The sequence below is a fragment of the Tyto alba genome, unplaced genomic scaffold (assembly GCF_018691265.1).
Source record: "Tyto alba isolate M040663 unplaced genomic scaffold, T.alba_DEE_v4.0 Super-Scaffold_26, whole genome shotgun sequence".
Taxonomy (NCBI): domain Eukaryota; kingdom Metazoa; phylum Chordata; class Aves; order Strigiformes; family Tytonidae; genus Tyto; species Tyto alba.
This window is the reverse complement of record NW_024881300.1, coordinates 4,225,985-4,247,702: the sequence shown is the minus strand read 5'-3', so window position 1 is coordinate 4,247,702 and position 21,718 is coordinate 4,225,985. Positions and strand designations below refer to the sequence as shown.

General features: G+C 38.5%; 1 protein-coding gene across 7 annotated transcripts in view; it reads right to left on the bottom strand.

Moving 5' to 3' along the window:
- Positions 1–21,718, bottom strand: part of SLC12A4 (solute carrier family 12 member 4) — a 51,530-nt gene that overhangs the window by 13,460 nt on the left and 16,352 nt on the right. For 5 of the 7 annotated variants that reach the window (XR_006165730.1, XR_006165731.1, XM_042797477.1 and 2 more), the window contains exons 2-11: positions 17,028–17,122; positions 14,947–15,078; positions 8,404–8,550; positions 7,744–7,798; positions 7,276–7,406; positions 6,591–6,832; positions 4,475–4,689; positions 3,325–3,489; positions 3,143–3,241; positions 935–992 (exon numbers count right to left, since the gene is read on the bottom strand). Coding sequence is in view for 5 of the 7 variants with exons in the window: in XM_042797477.1 (XP_042653411.1) it covers positions 935–992; positions 3,143–3,241; positions 3,325–3,489; positions 4,475–4,689; positions 6,591–6,832; positions 7,276–7,406; positions 7,744–7,798; positions 8,404–8,550; positions 14,947–15,078; positions 17,028–17,122 (1,339 nt within the window). In the remaining 2 variants the exon portion in view is untranslated. Of the gene's footprint in view, positions 1–934; positions 993–3,142; positions 3,242–3,324; positions 3,490–4,474; positions 4,690–6,590; positions 6,833–7,275; positions 7,407–7,743; positions 7,799–8,403; positions 8,551–14,946; positions 15,079–17,027; positions 17,123–20,660; positions 20,943–21,718 lie in introns of those variants that run through there. The other 2 variants (XM_042797479.1, XM_042797480.1) reach the window with 1 other exon arrangement.

The window sequence follows — 21,718 nt, the reverse complement described above, 5'->3', positions numbered from 1 at the left end:
GGGTTTACAGACAGAAACGTTTGATAACTAATAATCCGAGGGCAGAAATAACCAAACTTTGTCCAGTTACAGATGTCTGATTGGGCTTCTATGAAAGAAAATAATCACAAATGCTACGAGGAATACTTCTTCCTGTCAATACCACTATGATCAACACAACATTTACAGCTATAGGTGTGTGCTATCTGCCTGTCTTCTAAGATTTTTCTTTGGCAGACATCAGGGAATGTACGTTATACTTGTCATTGACTTAGGGGACTGTGGTCAGCAAGCACAAGAAAGGTAAGAGCAACTTTTCAAGTTATTTGCTAACATGCTGTAGGCTGAAATCATTCCAGCTATTTGGCATACACTATTGATGTCACCAGAACTTTTACAAAAAAATCAGCAGTAGTACCTCAGATGGCAACGAAGCCAGAAAGCAGTCTGCACAAAGTAATTTTGGCAAAGTCAATAATTAAAAAAAAAAAGAGGACAACAAACAAGAAAAAAAATAAAGGTTCATCTGGAGAAGAAAAAAGAAAAAACAGGAAAAGAGAAAAATAATTTTTGTTGGTTTGTATCTTGCTTCTCTAGGAAAGAGAAAGAAAAAGTAGAAATCTTACTGTTAGGGATCTGATCTTTGAACAAGTAGCGCTGGAAACTGAAAAGGGTACGTCAACACAAGACAAAATAGATTATGGATTAGGGGTGGGGTGGATGAATTAAGAGATGGGACAGAAAATCTGAGGGAGCCATGCCAGAAAATATCAAATCAAATACAAAAAGCTTCCCAAAGAATTGTTTATGATTTACATACAAATATGCTTTAAAAGGCATCCAAAAGTAAAAGCCAAAAAAAAAAAAAAAAGGGGGGGGGGGTCAAGATGGGAAAGAATGGGAAAGAACATACCTTCCCTGCAAAAAAGGAGAGCATTAAAGCTGTAAAACTTACTTATCTCTTAGGACTACACCTTCTATGCAGGCTCCAAATAGTAATACGCAACTGAAGTCTTGAATACAGAGTGTGCTAAGGAAATAGGATTTATTTAGACACAGCAGACACAAGCAACCGTAGAAAGCATTGTGGAAAGTTCAGTATTCTCAAAGTGCCTCCATCCTACGGCATTCACACTCCAGCATCTCCATAAGTACATGGTAAAGCTGGTGAGTAAACTGATGTTTCACTACTCATACATACCTGCTAATGTTAAAGTGATAAAGTTACTATTTTAACTTTCAATTTTTTAAAAAGATAGTTTTAAATGTTACAATAAAGGAGATACTTCAAAGGAAATATTTTTATATGTAAATGTCAATTTAATCTGCTGGTATAGAATAGAAACTGATATTAAAGTATCTTTCTTTTGTCTCTCCTCCTGTGTCTGAAGATATTTTTAACACATAGCAAACCATTATCTTGCACTTCCTCATTCTGTGGTCGTTGATAGCATTCGCATCACCAGTAAGTCTGTGAATATTGGGTTTGTTATTAAACTATACTATTACTACATTGGGGAGGACACAATACTTCAGCTTTTTTGGATCTGACATTCCAATAACGCTTTTGATTTTGTGATTTAAGTTTACATGACTAGTTAAATCCTAAACTCTACCCTCTACCCCTGAAATGCAACTTTAAATTGCAAAGAGTAATAAAAGGGGCAAGATTGAGCACTCCTAAAAATTATGGAGTAAACCTCCCACTGGGTGGCGTAATAGTACCGATGTATAAAGTCACCTACCACGAAGTAAATTTTGAGTTGCAAATATTCTAACACTGGAGTTGGGGGTTACATCTGCGACCTGTTTTAATACGTATGACGTTCATAGGAAATGCAGACTTCTTGCTACAGGGTCAGGTCTCAAAGTAGCATCTGGAAAAGGCTGTGCTCCTAAGAAGCCAGGACAAGTGAGCTGGGATCCTGATTTACAGCTCAGCAAGTCTTGGCAAAAAAACTGTTCAAACCAGGAGAATTTCCAGGAGAGTCACCATCTTGGCCAGGTGCCCTTCATGTGGCATTTACTCAGAAAGCTCTTAAAAAAAAGTTTTGAAGTCCTTGTTCATATTATTTTCCTTTTCATTTTCTTTCTTTTTTTTTTTAAATCTCCTGTGTTGATAAATTATAGCTTAGGACACCAACAGCTAGATGAAGCTGAAAGACCTTGGCTTCATCTCTTCTCTAGCAGGAAAGAAGAGATTAAGAAAGCCTTTCCCAAGCAAAGCTCCTGTGGTCCTAAACCCTGAAGAGTTTAACCACATACAAAACCTGGCAACTTGAACTGGGCCAAAGGCTGTTCCTCTGAACACACACTCAGCACCTAGAAATCTGGTATGAGGAACATCCTCATTTTCTGCAAATTAGGCGCTCCAGTCTCAGTGGAAACCAGCAGGAAACAGCAAGTTACTCACAGCTACGCAGAGCTCACTACTGAGCACAGACTTTGTAACACCTCCACGCCTGCCAGCTGGGGATATGTCTAACAATCATGGAATAGCATTAAATCAGATCAATGTGTTAAAAATCAAGGGAAAACAAACAAACAAACAAACAAACAAATAAATAAATAAATACAGTCCTGAAAGCTGATACAAGATGATCTTGTTTCACTGACTTCAAAAAAATACATAAATTTATTGGTACTGGTGAGCAGGTGACTCTACACCTAAACCTTTCCCCGCTGCAAAAAAACCACACTTAGTCTAATTTCTAACTCCAGTTTATCTTGCCCTAAAATGTTCAAGAATGCCTATAATCCTTAACGTCACTCAAACTAAAGGCTTGGTTTTTTAAAGGAACTGAAATGTATGATCTCTCCTATTTAAAGCCTTTCCTCATCTAAATGTTCACTACATCCTAGGAAAATCCATATATATCTGTACTCCAGTAGCCTGAAAAGCTATGGACCACTGCGTAGCAAAGAAAAGCAATAGAGATGCAAAACCAAAAACCAAACAAATAAAAAAAAAACAAGTGAAATGGAAAACATCAGGATAATAATTCCAGTGCCTTCAACTCAAGGACTGGTTTGGGTTTTTTTCCACTGACCTATCATACTCACACCGTTAATTTAGGCACCTGAAAGCAGTCCCAAAAATCAGATATGCAGACATTCATCTGAGTCACAACATGCCAGGACTCTACTACATCTAAAAGGATACAGACTAGTGATGTGGTGACAATCGCAAGAATTGTTCCAACAGGAATGGATTTCTGTGCATCTTTGAGGTCCCCTGATCTGTTCGAACCAGCCATGATACCTGCAAATACATTTTGCATGTAAGATTGTGGGAGAGAAAAAAGTTCAGAGACCCAAGGTGCCCTCTCATCCCACCATTCTCACCAGTCACGGAAGGGAAGAAGATGCCAACCAGCACCATGAACGAAGTAGCTATATCTGAAAGCACATATAGATGGAGGCTGTTCTTCTGGCCTGCTACATCAACAGATGGGTGATGTGCTTTCTCCAATATCTCTCCTTTCTCCATATAATTGCTCCATAAGTTGTCTTCAGTGTTATTATCACACCATGGAAATGAAAAGCATGTTTCAATTCAAACCTATTCTCATTATAATGGTTCTACAACTGAAGATTACAAAAGCAATTCATGCAATTCATCAATCAACACAAATAGAGAAATATACAAGTTACATGAAAGAAAATTTATGTTTCCTACTTTCAGGGGAATCAGTAACAAAACCAATCAATATGTATGAATAGCCTACAGAAGTCTAAGCAGTTTTTATCCTTTAATATTATTAAATGTAACATTATTTTAACTTCATACCCCAAGAAATACACTGACTATTTTTAATGAACCATACCCACACATAGTAGCTCAGAGAATCCAAAGCAGCAATACTGACCAGCTTTCTAGATATAAATGGATTTGCTCTTTTGTCAGTGGAAGAATTACAGATTTACACAGTTGGCATTTGAAATACCACCAATAAATGCTGAGTCCATTTTAGAAACTAGACTACTGGTTTCTGTGAAAACAGGAACCTTAGGCACTCAGCACCTGCACAAAGCAACTATTCTCTGGAGTTCATTTCAATAATTAACACTTCTCTATTATATTCAGGAGTGGGCAAAGAAGGAGGTATGCTATTTTTATACAAATACTCTTACCTTCCAGAATCTAATCTTAACCTGTCTAAAATGGAGTCTCATAGCTACACAGAGTTCTGAAAAAAATTAACAACTTCCTCTTGTTAGTACATCTTATAATTACAGCTCACTTTCTGCTGAAATTATGTGATGTACAAGGCACATTTAATCAATTTTACAGCAGACAAGTACTGTATCAGGACAGAAGTGCCATGTACTCTTTTAAAAGATTATAAGACTTGGTTTTCTTTATTGAAGATAATTTTCTTTATTGTAATTACATTTCTTCAGCCCCTCTTTCTTAACCAGCAGGGAACAGTTCAACCCATTTCAATTGCCCAGCATGCCTCCTCTTTAAGGGAAAAAAAATATTCTATCATACCTTTTAAAATGCCACTAGCAGCTCCTGGAATTCCTGCTATCTCAGAGACATTGTTCATTAGGAAATATTCATCACAGTTCTCAGTGGTTAAGTTCGTACTGTGGCAGAAGAGCTCCCAAAGCTTCGAAGCCACAGTAATGTTATCCTTAACTATGGTTTTGGCACAAACATCAAACTGATCTCTTGACAAAGTCCTGTTGCCCAACATGCAAATCCTGGAAGGGAAACATGGAAAACAGTGTTATTATACAGTACCGGGAAAATGAAATCCGCCCTTCCCCATAATTCTTCTTTCATACAACAGAAATTTCAAGTGGCTCTAGTCTGCTACATCATTTCTCAGCTTCAAAAAGATGGTGGTAGCACAAGAAAAACTGTGTACCCATTTCCTTTAAGGGTCAGAAGTATAAAGCTACTTTTCCGACAATTTTGAGAGGTATAAAAAGCTACATCAGTGTGATTTATTGAATTTGCTACATTTACCTTAAACAATCAAAGAGAAAGATTAGGTCACCTTTTTTCCCCCCCCACAGTTAAACAGAACTACTGGAGTGGAAGAGATCTGAAGAATACTAGCATGCAAATTACTACGGATTTAGAACATCTAAAGATATTTGGTATCTCATGATCACAGCTTCTGTATAACAGCACTCAAATGACCCCTGACAGTTTAGGTTCAGAATTAGGAACGTACATTTCTATCACATTAAGCAAAGGTTCTTCTTGCCAGAAGATACTATGCATAACTGCATAACCCTCCAGTGCCTGTTGTGTTTCGCCAAACCACAAATATAGTTTATTCCAGCACTTAAAATTTTTAATCCACTCTTCCAAAGATGGTTCCACAAGACACGGTGATACAACATAGCAGCTTGCTGCCCTAACAATTCACTCGGCTTCTCTTCCCAGTGCCAGAAAACACTCCCAGGGGAAAAAGAAAAAAAATAATTCTCTCTTCCATTTTAATAAGTTTAATAGTTTCACAGGTATTATCAATCACTAAAGCCAGGAAAATGGAAGAGACAGGGCCATTTTTGTAGGGTTTGCAGGCTTGTGAACTGTAACTTCAGAAAAGCCTTCCCCTCCAGATATAAAAACAAATACAGTATCTAGTTACTTCAGCAAAAGAAAAAGGAGTACAGCCCAAGGAAGAAAGATAGAGAGAACATTCAAGAACAATCCAAGAGATAATGAGGGGGAGGTAGAAACACTGTTTTATTTTTACTGCTGTAAACCTGCCACTGTTTTAAAACATTATAATCATTGGGCCTTAAATATCTAAAGGGAGCACTTGAGGGTTGCAAGTACTTAGTTATGGTCACAACGTTTTAAGATGTGAATAATTATGCAGACTCAACTCCTCTATTTCCATTCCATTCATCTCTTGTCAGCAGTATCAGGAAATAGTGTTTGCACTGCTGGTAAAATACACATATCCACATTATCGCTGCTCCAGCTCTGGGTTTAAAAAACTGTATTACATGTTTAACTGCCAACACGTCAAGGAACATGTGTTGTGTTCAGAGCAGGGCTACTCACACCGCAGACTAATCTGTTCTCACTCCGAGGGGAAGCTTTGCTGGAGCCTCAGCACGGCCCCACCATCACACCTCCCACATTCCTGAGAGATGCCCTATTTCTCATCGAGCAGCTGCATCACACCGCCACAGCTTCCAACCACGAAGGCAGCACATCATGTCTGACTGGCCTGAGGAAAATGGACCTGCCAAAGTGCTTCCTGCTAACTGCCACACATAACCCAGCAAAATTCTTGCTAAAATTTAACTCAACAGCTGAAGGCCAAGATACTGCATTGTCTTTGCAGGAAGCAGAGAAACGTCACCCTCCATCAATCTGTATACCCACCACGAGGCTTCACTCTACTGAAACAGTTGAAGAATGTAGTACTGCATTCATTTTACCCTAAGAAAATTCTATTCCATGAGCTCTGCATGTGGAAGACTATCACTATAGACAGCTAAAAAAAAATCTGAAGTAATTCACTAAAAAGGCAGCTTTGATAATGTGTTAGGCACAAGTTGTAAGTAACTTCCATTGAGCCCCACCTTGCAGACCTGTAGGCAAAGCTATACTCCCATCCAGAAATATTACTCACGGGAATTCAGGTGGATCAAAGATGGACTTGATAGCTCCGGCATAAATGGACAATATAGATATTACCACGCAGGCCAAGAAGAGGGAAGCAAATTTGTTAACATATTTCACGCCTACAAAGACCACCACTGCCATTAGGATGAGGAATACAGTGCCATACACCCTCATGTTGTTTAGCATAGCACTGGATGCATCATGGGCACCAGATGGATGAAAAATTGCTGCTTGTGGTACAATATATGTCTGAAACAAGAAGAAAGCAAGATGAAGGAACACAGGAACAGAACTCTGTCTACATTGCTGTAGTGATCTTGTATCTTACATGAGAAATGTAAATCCCTTTCCAATCTGCCACATGCTCTTCACCAAGAATCTTCAATTTATAGCAAAAGTCAAGTGATAATGGCCCATTCTATTTCAGTAGCACAACTGAGCCAACTTTATCAATTATGAGCATGTGTCTCTAAGGCATACTTCCACCCATGTTTTCAGGAGAGCTTCCATTCTGGATACCCACAGTGTGCACCTTCCAAAGGGAAGCACTAGCGGTACAGAATTGGACACTGAGAAACTGGAGACCTTCTGGTCTCGACCTGTAAATGTGTATATGAATACAGGACCTGAATGCTGCGGTATTTTCTATATGCTACTTGTCTTAAAGGCAGGACTATTCCAGTACTACTCACCAATAAAATCTCAATGGCACCAAGGATATACATTGCTCCTGCAAATGTTGTTCCCAAATAAAAGCACAGCCCTACAGCTCCACCAAACTCTGGGCCTAATGACCTGGATATCATGAAATAGGAGCCGCCAGCTATGAAACAAGAAAATTAAGAGTAAAATGATCATTTATTTATTGTTATTAATTGTAAAATATTCACAACAAGAATTCAACAAAATTATACACTGTGTATCTACTTTTTGGGGGGCTCAATTGAAGTATCTTTTTGTTAGTACAGGGGTAGCTAAAAATCAAATAAATTAATCTTTAGCTTAATTGATACCAAGAAGAAATACTAGACATGAATTCAGACTTTGTATCCTGGCTCAAGCAAATTTATCTAAAATAAAATCACGTTAACAGCTTATAGCAACTTCTTTTTTTTGTTTTTACCTTAACCACAAATGAAAAGTTTGCTAACTGCACTTACCTGGAACAACACCATTTGTGGCAATAGCACTCATTGATATGGTTGTCAGCATAGTCTGGGGAAAACAAGGAAAAAGAAGCAATTATGTCAACATTTTTTTAAAACATCACTTATTTCTTGACAGAGTGATAGAGCAAAGCAGCCACTGCACATATGATACAATATTTCTATTTATTTTGCCTTGACAGGTCATTATCTGAAAGAAAACAAGGGTAGCAGGAATTTAATCATCAAGCTGTTGAGGCTTTTGCTTGAGAGATGACAACTGCTTTATCAGGTCAACTAATGGGCATCTGCAGACAAAGCAAGATAAAAGAATGCAGGTGTCCCTCCATCTGCAGAGCTGAAATTCCAACAAAGGCTAGTCCAGCAAAGCCGGCAGCCATGACCCGGGACAGGCACAGAAAACAGCTGTTTGCTGAACAAACATCATTTTAAAGACTGTTATCTATATCTGATACAGTTTGTCAGTTTAGAAATACTAGGGAGGAAAGGAAAAAGAAAAAGGGAAAAAAAAAATCCCATGGCTACAAACATAACAACAGTGTCTAGCATAAATCTGGCTTTTCTTTACATATGTATCTATAATGCAGCCTCTTCAAGTTTCTCAATAGCTCCACAGAGGTTATGTCACACGCATTATTTTACCTATATACTTACACAACAGCAGCAAAGTAATACAATCAGGAAGGACTGAAGAACTCCAGCCATTCCTACCATCCAAGTCAGCCGAAGGAAGAGAATAACCCCAAAGATATTCTGCATGCATGGTAAATACACCCCCATCAGGGTGCCCATGCTGGGTGACTGAAAAAAAAAAGTTGATAGACATTCATTAACTGGAATTATTCAAAGCATAGATAACCACAAAAGCCTACAACTTCAGTTTTTCAAATAGTAGAAATCTGGGAAACATAAGGCAGACAGACACAAACACTACTGTGGTGGATTTCTACAAAACACAAAGCAAACTCCAAAACCATGAATTTCTGAACAAATTCTGACCCTATCACATCTCCACACTTGATGTAATTATACTCAGCATTTAACTCCAATTACTAACAACAGAACAAATATGTATTTGTTTTATGGTAGAACTGCAGAGTTTCTAGTATGAAACCTGTTCAGTGCTACAGACCCCAAGTAAGATAGATCCTACCTAACTCTCCAGAGTTTAGAAATTAGTTTAATGGAAAACATGCTTTTGTGATGTTACAACTAGAAAAGATTTGGAAGCAATCTGGAGACATGCATAATGTATTTTCTTCCAGTTTATGTATTCCATGTGAAACTAGTAATTCTCACCTTGTGTTTAACGTTAGCATCAGACTCTGGATTACTTTTGACAGTGACTGAGAAAATACAAGCTAATTACATGACTTCACAGGAACTGCATGACTGCCATCCAACACAGCATCTTGTAGAATTCTCCTTTGCACAAATAGTTATTGTCAGAGGACAGTCAGATTCAAAACAATGACATCAAAATGCCCTTGACAAAGGTTTTGTTTCAAGGAATACAAAAGTGTTCCCTGCACTGGCACACCTGGCACTAGTAGCATTTCAGAATCCCAAATATATGTGGTTTCCTGCCAAGACATTCCATTGGTTCTACTTTCTGAGGTTTTATTTCGCAATTAAAATTATACAGAATGCTCAAATACAGGGGGAACATAAAGTGAAACTTCTCAAAGGCTCGTCCCTTTTCATAATTTTTTTCTCTAAATAAACCTAAATTCCAAAACATATTACAGATAGCCACCATTTAAAGAAACCCATTAACATCTAAACAAGAAGGATATTAAGCGGAGGTGACAACACTTGTTCAAATTTGACTCCACATAGCATTTACTAAACTCAAAAATACATAGGTCACACACACCCTTATAGACAAATTAGCCATGAATCAAAAGCAATAGTACTTAAGCAGTAAAATGGCTGTCAAAAATTTTGTTCTTGCCTTGTCTTCACTATGGAAAAACATAGTTACCTAAGGTAAGTCAAGAGTGTATTTTATTACACAAAGCCAAATCATAGAAAAATCAAATGCTTATAGGATTACCGGGTCAAAATAAGCAACCTAGGAATTTAGTGCTTCAACCTTCAATTGCACATTACAATTCAAAACTTCCTCATCTGCATTAGGAATCTGCCCTGCCAGAGATGAAAGCAAGCTGTGCCTAAGAACATGATCTGAACAGTTCTTTGTTAGAAATGCCAGGAATTGCTGACTGAATTTTCTGAAGTCAGCTTCATATTCCTTGTGTGACTACGGCTAAATCAGATCAACCAGACTTTCCCCACACACACTTGAACCCGGGTGATCCTCTTTAAGTAGAGTGGGCAACAGCCGCGCACTGGCGGTTTGCAGTGGACTCACTCTATGAGACCAACCAGCACAGGACCAGAGAGCTGTTACTCAGCTGTTCCAATGCCACAGTACAAATAAAAAAATCCCTAAAACTTCACTTGACATTTGTACAAAAATTATCATCCTGACCCGCTTTGTCAAGATTACGTATAAGGACAAAAGGAATTCGTGTCTTCTGATATTAACAGAAACGACACTTATATACAAGTATCTTGAGCAGGCTAAGGTAAGGATTTTTAAATTATTTGTTCTAGCACTACAGTGAAGGAGGATCTTCTCAGGATGTTCTTTATAGTGAACCTGTTTCCTCAAGAGGGGGAGGTTTAGGTACTTCTGATTCAAACACCTTCATCTGATTCACACTGTCTCTTCAATTGCATAAGCATGAACTGGGAAAGGACTAAATACTGTTGCCAGGCACTGGGCAGACTTTGCCTTGCATAAGGGCTTCCTATTGTCACATTAATGTACTCTGTCCCTCTCCTAAAGAGACATTCCACATAAATTTATCATCTATCTGACCATTCATCTTTCAGTCACCCCCTCACAACATCTCTGAGCACAGCAGCCAGCATCAAGTGAATTTATTAGAAGTGTCGGTGTCTTGGAGGCAACTAAGAGTTTGTCAAAACTGGCATGTGGGAAAGGTCCTACACAGGAAAAGCAAGTGGAGCACAGCTAGTATACATCCTACATGACAGTTTCCCAAGCCCTATCACCTCAGGTGAGTTTTCAGCCTGCCCTTCACACATCTCCCAACACCTGCTTCCTTTGTGTAAGAATTCACTCTAGCTCAGCTCTCTCCTATCTGTGCCCTCAGTGGCCCCTGCAGCTTTGCTCTACTGATCATCACCTTCTCCATTTCCCTCTTAAGTGCCCTCTTATGCGTATCAAGTTACAAGCTAACTTCAGCCACAGAGGAAGAGAAATTGTGCATTAGTTGTATAGCTATTAGACTACTGCAGAGCAGAGCAGCCTAGGAAATGCACAAGTGTCTGCTCACAGACAAAACCCAACCCACGATATTACTAAGTGTACCTCAGGCGTAACAGTTTACTCTGGATTGTCTTATCCTGTGGAATAAAAAATACTGGTATGAAAGAATCATCCACAAATACTACTTGAACCAGCTTGTTCACAGCAATATTTAACACCAGTAACCTGCAGTGACTTGACTGTTTTTTATAGCCTCCTATAATCAGTAAGTGATACTAAATCAGTGCTGAAGTCTCAGCAGAATACAATCTGAAATAAGAAGGGTATTATGTTCAGTCTCAACAGCTACAAAATGAAAAAAAATTGAACACCCCATGCTGCATAAAGGAAATAAAACACAAAGACATTTTGAAGAATACTGTTTTAGATTAACCAAGAAGGGTCAGAAAAATCTCAAAACCAGTCTCAATTTCAGTGATGCAGATCACGTTTCTGTTCACTCTAATCAGCTGCAGGCACATAATTGATAAAAATATTGATCCAAGTCTGAAGGACACTATTTCCATTGTGCCAGCGTGATGGGTTATCAAAGCACTTGGCTGCAGGGCTCAGGGACATTGATCGGTAATGACAGCTCCTGCGGTTGCTCTGCAGCATGAGGACAAACAGCAGCACGGAAATGAATGGCCTTATTAAAGATACATGAACTAAAATAGTTAATCTCATTTTTCCCATTTTGAAAAGGTGATATTTTTACAGCACTGTGTCTATTAAGTGCTTTAATAGAAGACTATTTAGAAAAGATAAAAAGCAACCCAATTTCTACCCTGTTACATGGAGTAGTGTCACTTTTATCGGATGTGTATCTAACACAGAATGCTACTATCAACAGTATTTAATGGGAGTGCTGAAACAGGGCAATATGTTTATATCAAGCTGTTTTGCACTGAAATTGTCCTGACCTTCATTTGCATCTTCCACCAACTCTGCAGCAATTATTCCAAGAGATTAGAAGGGGGATAGTCAGGTCATGTATTTTTCAGAGCTTGTGAAATTTTCAGGTTTCTTTTGGTATTGTCACTGTAGAAAGCAGGCGCTGACAACAAGGATCTCCACAAGCTAAAGCACATCACTCTCTAGTCCTTTAAGCTTAAACTTTGGAAGAGAGATCTCATTTTTTTGATACACACCCCTCAGAGATTTGGCCACTTCATGTGTACACAACTGCTTTGTCTCCTTCTTTTGTGTCTGTGTTTCTTTTGTTGGTTTGGGATTGTTGTGGTTTGGTTTTGGGTTGGGTTTTTTTTTGTCATTTGAATGTGTATGATTTGGCTGGCAGGGTTGTGCTAGGTCACAAAAAGATATTCACCAAGAGACCTGTCTTACCTGCTGAGATAGAGAATTATATATTGCCTTACTGAAAGGACTGCTTTCTTCATTCACTTTTTGAATGCTAGATCTAGAGTCTGCTCATCCTCCTCACTCCAGGTCTTGCCCATGAGATGCCAATTCCAGTAAGTGACACCTCAGGACACGCAGCTTACCTTTTGTCACACTGGCTGGGTACGTATTTGCTGAGTGCACCCAGTATAGCATCCAGCAACGCATCAGTTAACAATGCTGGTACTTAAAAACAGCACCTGCTATCATGCTGGTGTGGATATTCTTGCTTCTGTACTAATGCTTAAAAGGGAAGGATAAGGTAACAGCAGCGCATTGATTTATACTTCAAAGATTATTAAAAACAAATGTGTTGCACAGTTTCTGGATACCTTCATTCCATAGCATGGTACAGTTACTGCTTTTGACTTTTTTAACTGTTTTTTTGACTTTTTAGATGTATCTTTGGACTGGTTTTAATGGTTATAATTATTGGCCAAGTTAATATTCAACCTTCTTATATTCTACAAGATGTTTCAAATTTCATATTGCTTATGGCAAGAGAGGGAGAGGAAATTCAAACTGCAGTTATGATATTGCAGCTGATGTAATTTATCCCAGAGACAGACATGCTAGGCAAAGATACACTTAAGGAAACTCCAGTGTTTACACAGAAAATACTGAGATATTAACAGAGGATGATATTGTCACTTTTGGAATGGTTGCCCAACCCCTTCTACAAAAAACATCTGACAAATCTGCAAACACACATTTTTGGGACATGGTAAAGCACAATTCAGAACCCAAGCATTAAGTCTGAACTCTATTTTATCATAGGAGCATAGCTTTAACAAGGACAACAGTCCTTTTAAATGGCAGTAAACAGTTTGAAAATATGCAAGTGTTTACATAAATGATACCTATACATAGAAATACTAACACCAAACCTTACATGTTTTTCTGCCAGGGATTTAAAACAACTTCTCAGTTTCCTGTTATTTGCCCCATTTTTACCTTATGAAATTATACTGCATTTGCTTTAACCAACTTTACACTACAGAACCATCACCAAATTCTCCCAATTATTTTTCCAACAGGGAAGTACTAAGAGACTAGCTTTCAGATTAGACTGCATTTTACCCTGGTATTCTCATAAGGCAATTGATATGGAAATAAACAGCAAAAGTGATCAGAACTTTCTCAAAATAGTAAGGACTGTACCTATTGTATCCCCCTCCATTCCACCTTTGTTAGCATAATAATCGATCTGCTTTTGATAGTAAGAGGCTGAAAATTATTTCAGATTATGCAATAACACCATATTAACAGTTGATGCCTGACATCATTCCCACCAAAAGCACACTAAAACAGAGATGCAGCTGACATTTCATATTAGTAATACAAAGGTAAAAACTTTGGACAGACTCAGCAATAAGTATAACACCAAGTACCACATTGAAGAAGTTCACAGTTAAAATGTTTAAATTGCTTTTTTAATGTAAACTTTTAGTACCAGAATGCAGTTATTGTACTCAGTGCATGTAGACTCAGATACAATTAAATTTTAAGCTTCGTGTTGACTAAATGATTTTTTTAACCCCAGTGTAAAACCATGCAGAGCAAGGAACTGGAGTTTAAGGGAGCTGGAATCCAGCATTCAGCATGAGGTAACATGCGTTCTCTTTGAGAACAATGTGCTGGTTTTCAATATTATCGCTGCCATCTCTTTCTGAAATAGCTCAAGCTTTGACAGGGCAGTACTATAAAATCTGCAGAATTCAAGTGCTATCTTAGCTTTTTGGAAAACTTTCTTTTGACAAAATCTGCAAGCAAAATGACAAAGTGCCATAAAATGCAACCACACCACTTGAGGGTTTAGGACTAACTGAAACACTTGCTGGACTGCCAGAGCACCAAGAGCAGCAGTTAGAACACAGCCCTCCCTGATAGAAATCTAACTACCAACAATCAAACCCCACCTTCTACCCAGTGATTACAAGGCCAGCCCAAATGGGCTAACCATCTAAATGCAGATCCTTTGGGGCAGAATTCAGTAGCCTAAGTGCCTAACACTGGAAAGCCCTGAGTTGCCCCAGGGTGGCCGATCTGACCTCCACCCACCACTTTAGGAGGGTGTTGTCTCCTGCAAGTCCTGTGTCATACCTACCAGGCTTGGAGAGATGTGTCAGATATTGCTGGGCAGCTCAAACAGCACTAGGAAAAAGCTGGGGGTTTGGTTTTGTTGTCTATTTGGTTCACCGCTAAAAGCCTGTCCTACTTACCTAAACCCATACCAGGTGTATGCAAGTGCACTGTAGTGCACACCGCTTAACCGCTACATCTGCCCCCATTCTTTGGTAACACCTGGCTACCTACATGTTCTATGTTATTTCTTTGCAACACCGTCAAAGCTCCTGACAGAGGTTAAGATAAAGCAGAAAGGAGTTCAGGACCCCAAAAATCACATAGGGAATCATCCCGATCATCAGCTCATCACAAAGAGAATCCTTACTTACTTTCGATACTTTCTTCTTCGAGCCATCAGTACTTTCTGCCTCTTCATGTTCCTTAACACCTTGGGTAAGGTTTGTGTAGTTGACCAACTTGCCAAGCAGAGATGACACTTTTGGTCGTATATCAAGTTCTTCCTGTGGAAGAAGACAACTAGTCAACTTCGGCAATTCACAGCGTTTATGAAGAGCGGCTGGGGTCACGCCTGCTTTGGCATGTCTGAGGCTGACAGGGAACACACCAGGAAAATCATCCAGGGAATGACAGAACATTTCATTGTGCCTGAACCACTGATGAGAGGTTTTAATTTTCTGAAAGGAGGGCAACTCTTACAGGAAAAGGATATGCCAACAGATCTGCAGCCTTCTCCTTAGGTGCTGAAAAGCATGAATCACAGCAATAAAGAAGTCTGAGCCTTGGGACTGTAAGAAAATGGACACGCACCTTGCATGTACCTCTAATGTTAGCTTACACCTACAGATTTTGAAAAGGTCAAGTTGCCAAACAAATCAGAGATTTAGTGATTAAACTCCAGTCCTTGTAGGCATGCATGCATTCTGATAGTTTTATTACATTTTTCAATCTATCTTATCTAATTCATGTGGGTCTACATAAAAATCCCAAAAGCCACACATACAGAGGCCTCACACCTTTACATTCATCCCATCCAACTTCTGTTTCTAACAGTAAGTTCAAGAGGAGAAACAAAAAATGAAAAAAAAAAATCAGAACAAAATAATACCCTTTTCTCTTTGAAATTAAAATGTCTGGCATGTCTAATGGCACAGTAAATAATGCATGGGAAAGAGAAACAACTTTCTACACAGGAAATAAAAACCAATTAAGCAGGATTTCACTGTCTGGAGTTTTACCGTATCTTCGTGTACCATCACAAACAGTTTCTGGTAAGATCAGTAGCATTATGTGCTTTATACCTGATGCAGAAACTGACCCCAAATGGCTGAACAGATGCCATGAGCCAAGCACACCGTTTGTTACTCCTTCCTCTGATCTACAGTTCACATCTTCAGAAACCTGATTACAATTCCTTCCAGAAAGAGGTTGAGCAGCATGGCCTCTGGGATGCTCCCCTCCCTCTCTCTAGGTACCACAGAAAGAGCCTGCAGGCCTGGTGTGGTACTGTATTATTGCTTGTGAAAGAGGCAGGCATGTGACTAGCAGCAGCCATGCCACAAGTAGCCAACTGTCCATGACCTACAAACGAGTTTATCCTGATCACAGATTTACCATGCCTTGGAGGGAGGAGACACCACAGCTGGGAGCATGCTTCCAAGTCTTTTAGTTCAAGCACACTGCCTGCAGACATGGTTGTAGCATTTTCACGGTGAGTTCCTATCTAGCAGCAGGTTCAGTATACTTGTCCAGGCTCTATGCCATGGTGCTGAATGCTGCAGGCTCCAACCTGGCGGGGTGCAGAGCCAGCTCCACTGCCCCACACCGAGTTCCCAGAATGGGAAACACGGGGTGCATATTGCCAGTACTGCTGCGAGGCTGTAACTCAGAAGCCCAGCTGGAAAGCAGCTGCAGAGACATACAAAGCTCTCTGCACCACTCCCTAGCACCTGAGCTTCTGAAAACATTTTTTAGAAACTTGGTCTTACTGCACCATGATATATTTGCATTTAATGCAGTGCCAGTGAGGTGAGGATGTGGAGGAGGATTCTGCTGGACTTGGTGTGGCTCCAACTGGCCTCCCGCATGAGAGCCTGATCCTCCTTATTTTCACATGGAAACAGTCATACCTCTCTGCTTCATGCTCCTCGGTGGTCATAATGTCAGTTTTTTTATCACACAGGATAACTCTGCCTATTGGTACCTCAGACAACAGACAGACACCCACAAAAAAGCATATGGAGGAGAAATTCGAATTACTCATACCACAGCTATAATACAGGAGACCGTGGCTACTTTGAGTACCACCTTTTAGGCGAGTGAGAGTTATGTACCAATCCAGTGCCTGGAACTTTGCAATGATCTGTCCTCCACTTAATATAATGTGCTCAATGTCTCCCATCTTGGAAGATCACAGATCACATTAGAAGTATGAAAAACAGTTAGACATTACCTCAAACAAGGCCAGATTTCTGTCATAGTAATCACCTCCCTTGACAGCTTCTGAACTGTTCAGGAAAGGGCTGTTTTCTTTATGGTTGCCATGACCTGCAAAGAAAAAAAAAAAAAAAAAAGCAGGTTCTGATAAAAGCAGAAAGACAGATATCCCAAGGAAACTTTGTAACGTTGATGAAAACCAGCAGGAATAAACTTGTGGGTCAATTAAATATGTTTCTTTTTGGTATCCAAAGTTACCCAATGTTATCAATATCAGAGGTGTTACTCTCAAGGTAGAACTTTTTCTATTTCTACTCCTCCATTTTCATTAAAACAGAATTAAAAGTCACCTCAAAGTAAAATTTACAAGTAGGATCACAGCTACAAAACTACCTGCACCTTTATTCTCTAATTTCCCTTTTATAACTATTTCTTATACAGAATGGTAGGCAAGTGAAAAGACAGTTCTTGTGCACTTAGAAATCATTGCTAAATCTAAGAGCAACTTCTGAGCAGTATGTCCCAACAGAATAGGTAGATTTAGTAAGACTACGCAATTCAAAGACTAGATTCTGCTATTACATTAAAAGTAAGTATCAACCAAAGCCCACCCTTTTTTTTTTTTTGTTGGTGGGGTGTTTTATTGTTTGATTTTTTACTGTGCCCACTAATCCTAGACATCAAACATGTTCACTTCATGATGCCTTTACCCTTACTGTATTTTGAACATTTAGACTGTGCATTCTTCAGATTCCTCTTATGCTTTTAAGTTAAAGCCTAACCTCAGGTACAATAAAAACAAAGCATTCACATATGCAATGAACAATGTTAAAAAAAAAAAAAAAAAAAACCAACATGGAAGATTAGTAGGGCTTTCTGTAACAAGTAGTAACTTTACAAAAAAAAACAAAATGTAAGGGCACTACAGTATAAAATGAGCTCTGGAGAAGAAAAAGATAAAAAGATTAAATTGATTTTGGTATTCAGAAGTTCTCAGACCTGTAGGTCCCATTACATTCTGCTTGACAAACAAAAATTCCTTTCTGTTGCCTATAACTCTTCACTCCCTCATCTTTCAGCCAATACAAACTAAAGAGACTTCCAACAGTATCTCCTTAAGAAAGGATCAATCCAAGGAATACTTTTTTTTTTTTTCTTTACACAAAAGAAGTAACCCCTAAAGAAATTGAAAATTAAAGAAAAAACTTATTAACTCAAATGAAAATACTGCAAGTTAAACAACTATTGTACACTTAATACATAAAAAGCAAGAGATTGAATAGCTGGATTTTTTGGTACATATTTTCAATGATTAAGGTAATCAATTCAACAAGGCTACACTAACTTATTTAATATAATTGAAGTGAAAGTATCTCTTCATTTTGAAATCTGAATCAACTTACAAAATGAACCAAACACGCAAATGGAAGACTCCTCTGCTACACACAGTGATCAGCATATACTGCACTGTTGCAAAAGTAATTTCTATAAACAAAAAAAATATGAGAAGGTTCAATACTTCTTTTACTGAGGGAAAGGGATGCATGGAAAGTAGTACAATTTGCTGGAAACTGCTCATGGGTGCTTTTAACAAAACTGTTGGAAAAACAATATTCAGAAAAGTCCTGTTAAGCTTCTGGAAGTAAACTCTTAGCTGACCAAAAATATCTGTAGATAGAGGTCTGCTATGTTTATGTGCCTATTGCTTTTCTCACAACTCTGACAACAAACACCAAATTATTAATTAGCAGTTGCCTTGATCAAGTGAGCTCAGCTTATTTGCTGACCCCACCTACATGTAAGAGATGCTCACATTGCTGTAGATTATAGAATTTTTTACACTACAAGAAAAATATCAGTAAGCTTAGCAACACAGTATATCAAAAAAAAAAAAGTTTATCAACTTCAGTAAATGTAAACATTTACTAAAAATCTGCAAAAACTGTTTGCTGTATTTGTTATGTCTATACTGGCAGGAGGAGTATACAAGATCAATTTTGTTGCAGTACATATTCTAAGCTGTGCTGCAGTCCATTCTATCCTATTGTGGTTGAAATACATTTGCGATTTTTGCTGAGGAAGTGTACTTATCTGCCATATAGGTTTTACTCGTTAAACTGGACACAGGTGCAAATGATAATGACATCATCAACAAAAATACTGTCTACTCAATTCTTCAAGCCTTTGGTCTGTGCAGTATCGTCTCATTATTACACTTACCAAACACAGTAAGGTCATGAGTAGCTTTGTTTTGTTTTTTTCATTTCCTATATATTAGCTCTGGTAATTGCATGTTTGAAAAAAATCAAACTGATTTTTTTTTTTTTTTAATCACTGGGTGATTTTTAAATCACTTCTTTGCTGTCTAGTTTTCCTTGTTCTTCCATCAGGAACTTCATCTCACAAATGCAGCTTATGACTGTCTCAAAAAAGTATAATGGTGTTCCTTTACTCATAATGTTTACAGAGGCTCTCATCCTTTTTATGTATAAAAATCACATTGATGTCATGATAACTCATACATTCAATCTCAGATTTTTATATAAGATGACAATTGTTTTGCTCTTTCAAAATGCCAATCCTCTCATTACTGTCATCGGTACAACCTATCCTTAGTTAAGAAAGACTACTTCATACCATCTCTCTGAGCCTGACAAAGACCAGTGACTTAAGATGAATCTCCCAGTCAACTGGCATGAGTTTTTAAATGTATCTCTATTTTACCTCCAGTAAATTTTTCACAATTGGTCTCTTCAGGAGCTTGCTCTCTCTCTCTCTCTCAAAAAGAGCTTCCAGCTTCTCATCTTCCATTTGCATTTTCAAGGATCACCCAATTCCCTCCCATTAGACTTTCTCTCTGAATTTGACTCCTTAGTGTGCTTGGTTTATACATCTTCCTGCACACAGGAAGCTCAAACAAAGAAAACTGCAATAGAAAAATCAGTAGAACTAGCAACTGGAAATAGAGTATTGTTGTTGAAATTCCTAGGGCACATTCTTCTGTCAATGGAAAGTTCAAATTGTAGAGAAATACAGCTGGCTTTTTACCACATTCACAGCACTAGCTCCATTATCCTGAAGGTATATACACATCATGAATTACTGCACACAACGCAAAAATAAGTGAATTTTCAAACTGCCTGATGCTACTGATCCAATGAAGTGCCACATCAAACCCCCTCTCAAACACTGTACACTTTCAACAGGAAGCAAAGGAGTGTAAATTTATATTCAAGTTCTTTACAATGACATTCTATTTTAACTTCACCAATATGTAGAATTGGGTGCTGCAGAGATGTGTGCCCATCCAGGAAGAGTACTACGTTGTTAAGTTAAATACAGCTAATTAAGTGATAGCCAAAATCACCTTCGCCATAGTTGCACGTCCAGTGCAATCTCTATTTTTCAGACATGTCCTAAATGACATCAATGAGTTCATCTCATTTTCTCTCTTTTCACAATCTGTTTCCAATTTCATGAGTAAAACCTATGGCAGTTGACCCATTTCCTCAACAAGAATCACAAAGTACTTTGACAAAATAGAGTAGAACAGATCGCAGCACAGTATATGATACATACTACAATCAAAAAATTCTCTAGTATATTCCATCTGCCAATAAGCCACACCAGCAGCTTCAAAGAGACTTACTTGCATGGGAAGAGCTTGTTATCTCCATCAGTTTTGGAAGAGAGCGGCGGTGACCTCGGAAAGCTACTCCGGGGAATTCTTGCCCCAGCTTCACACAAGGGCAGTTTACATTCGGAAGCATGAAGTCTCCTGGGCAAGCACCATCTTGTGATATGTGTACAGTTTTCCACATTCTTAGTTACCAAGTCTTTGGTCTTGGGTGGAAGCTATGTGGTGTTAGTTTTCATCATGCATGCAAGATTGTTTTGCAAGGAACGTTTCTTAAAGAAGGAGCTATGTACGCTGCAACAGAGAATAATTTATTTGCCTTAGTCCCTAATTAATCTCAATTTTTGAGGCAGGCAAGCTATATTTCGAGTAGGTTAATGCTTCCTCTTCACTTGTTTGATTGTTTCTCAGTGTTCATTATCTTGCAATAATTCAGGCATTTTATTTCTGAATGCTACCAGTTCTCTTCCAAACCAAATAATTCTATTCGCAACCACTACTACAATTATACAATTTATCTAAACATCTCCACCACATTTCCCAGAACTTTTTACAGCTTCCCTACTAAGGCACAGACACAGGTCTGTAGAACAGGGTTCATCATCATGTGATATCATCTGAGTTCCATAAACATCAAAGATGCTCCACGGAACAAAACCTAAAAATCCTAAGTGTGCATACTCCTAAAACATGCAAATACACAAACCCAGGAGACAGAATAAAAACAATAAATGGATGTCCAAACTTTTATCTCATTGACAAGAAAAAACATTAGCAAAACTGTAGCAGATATTCTACTGACTGGTTTTATTCTGTTCTTCTCCAAAAGGTTTATATTGTCTTATGGGAAAAAAAAAAAAAAAATAAGAACACAGAGGACTGTTCACGCTACTACTTTTCTTCTGGAAGGGGATTAGGACAGGTAGACAGAGTTTCACTGCTTGAGCATGCTGAGTGCAAGTCTTGTGCAACCCACTGCGGTTTTTTTAGTAACTGAGGGATGAAAAACAGAACTTAGAGAGAACTACAGACATAACACATATATGACAGTAACTATAAGTAAAACAGAT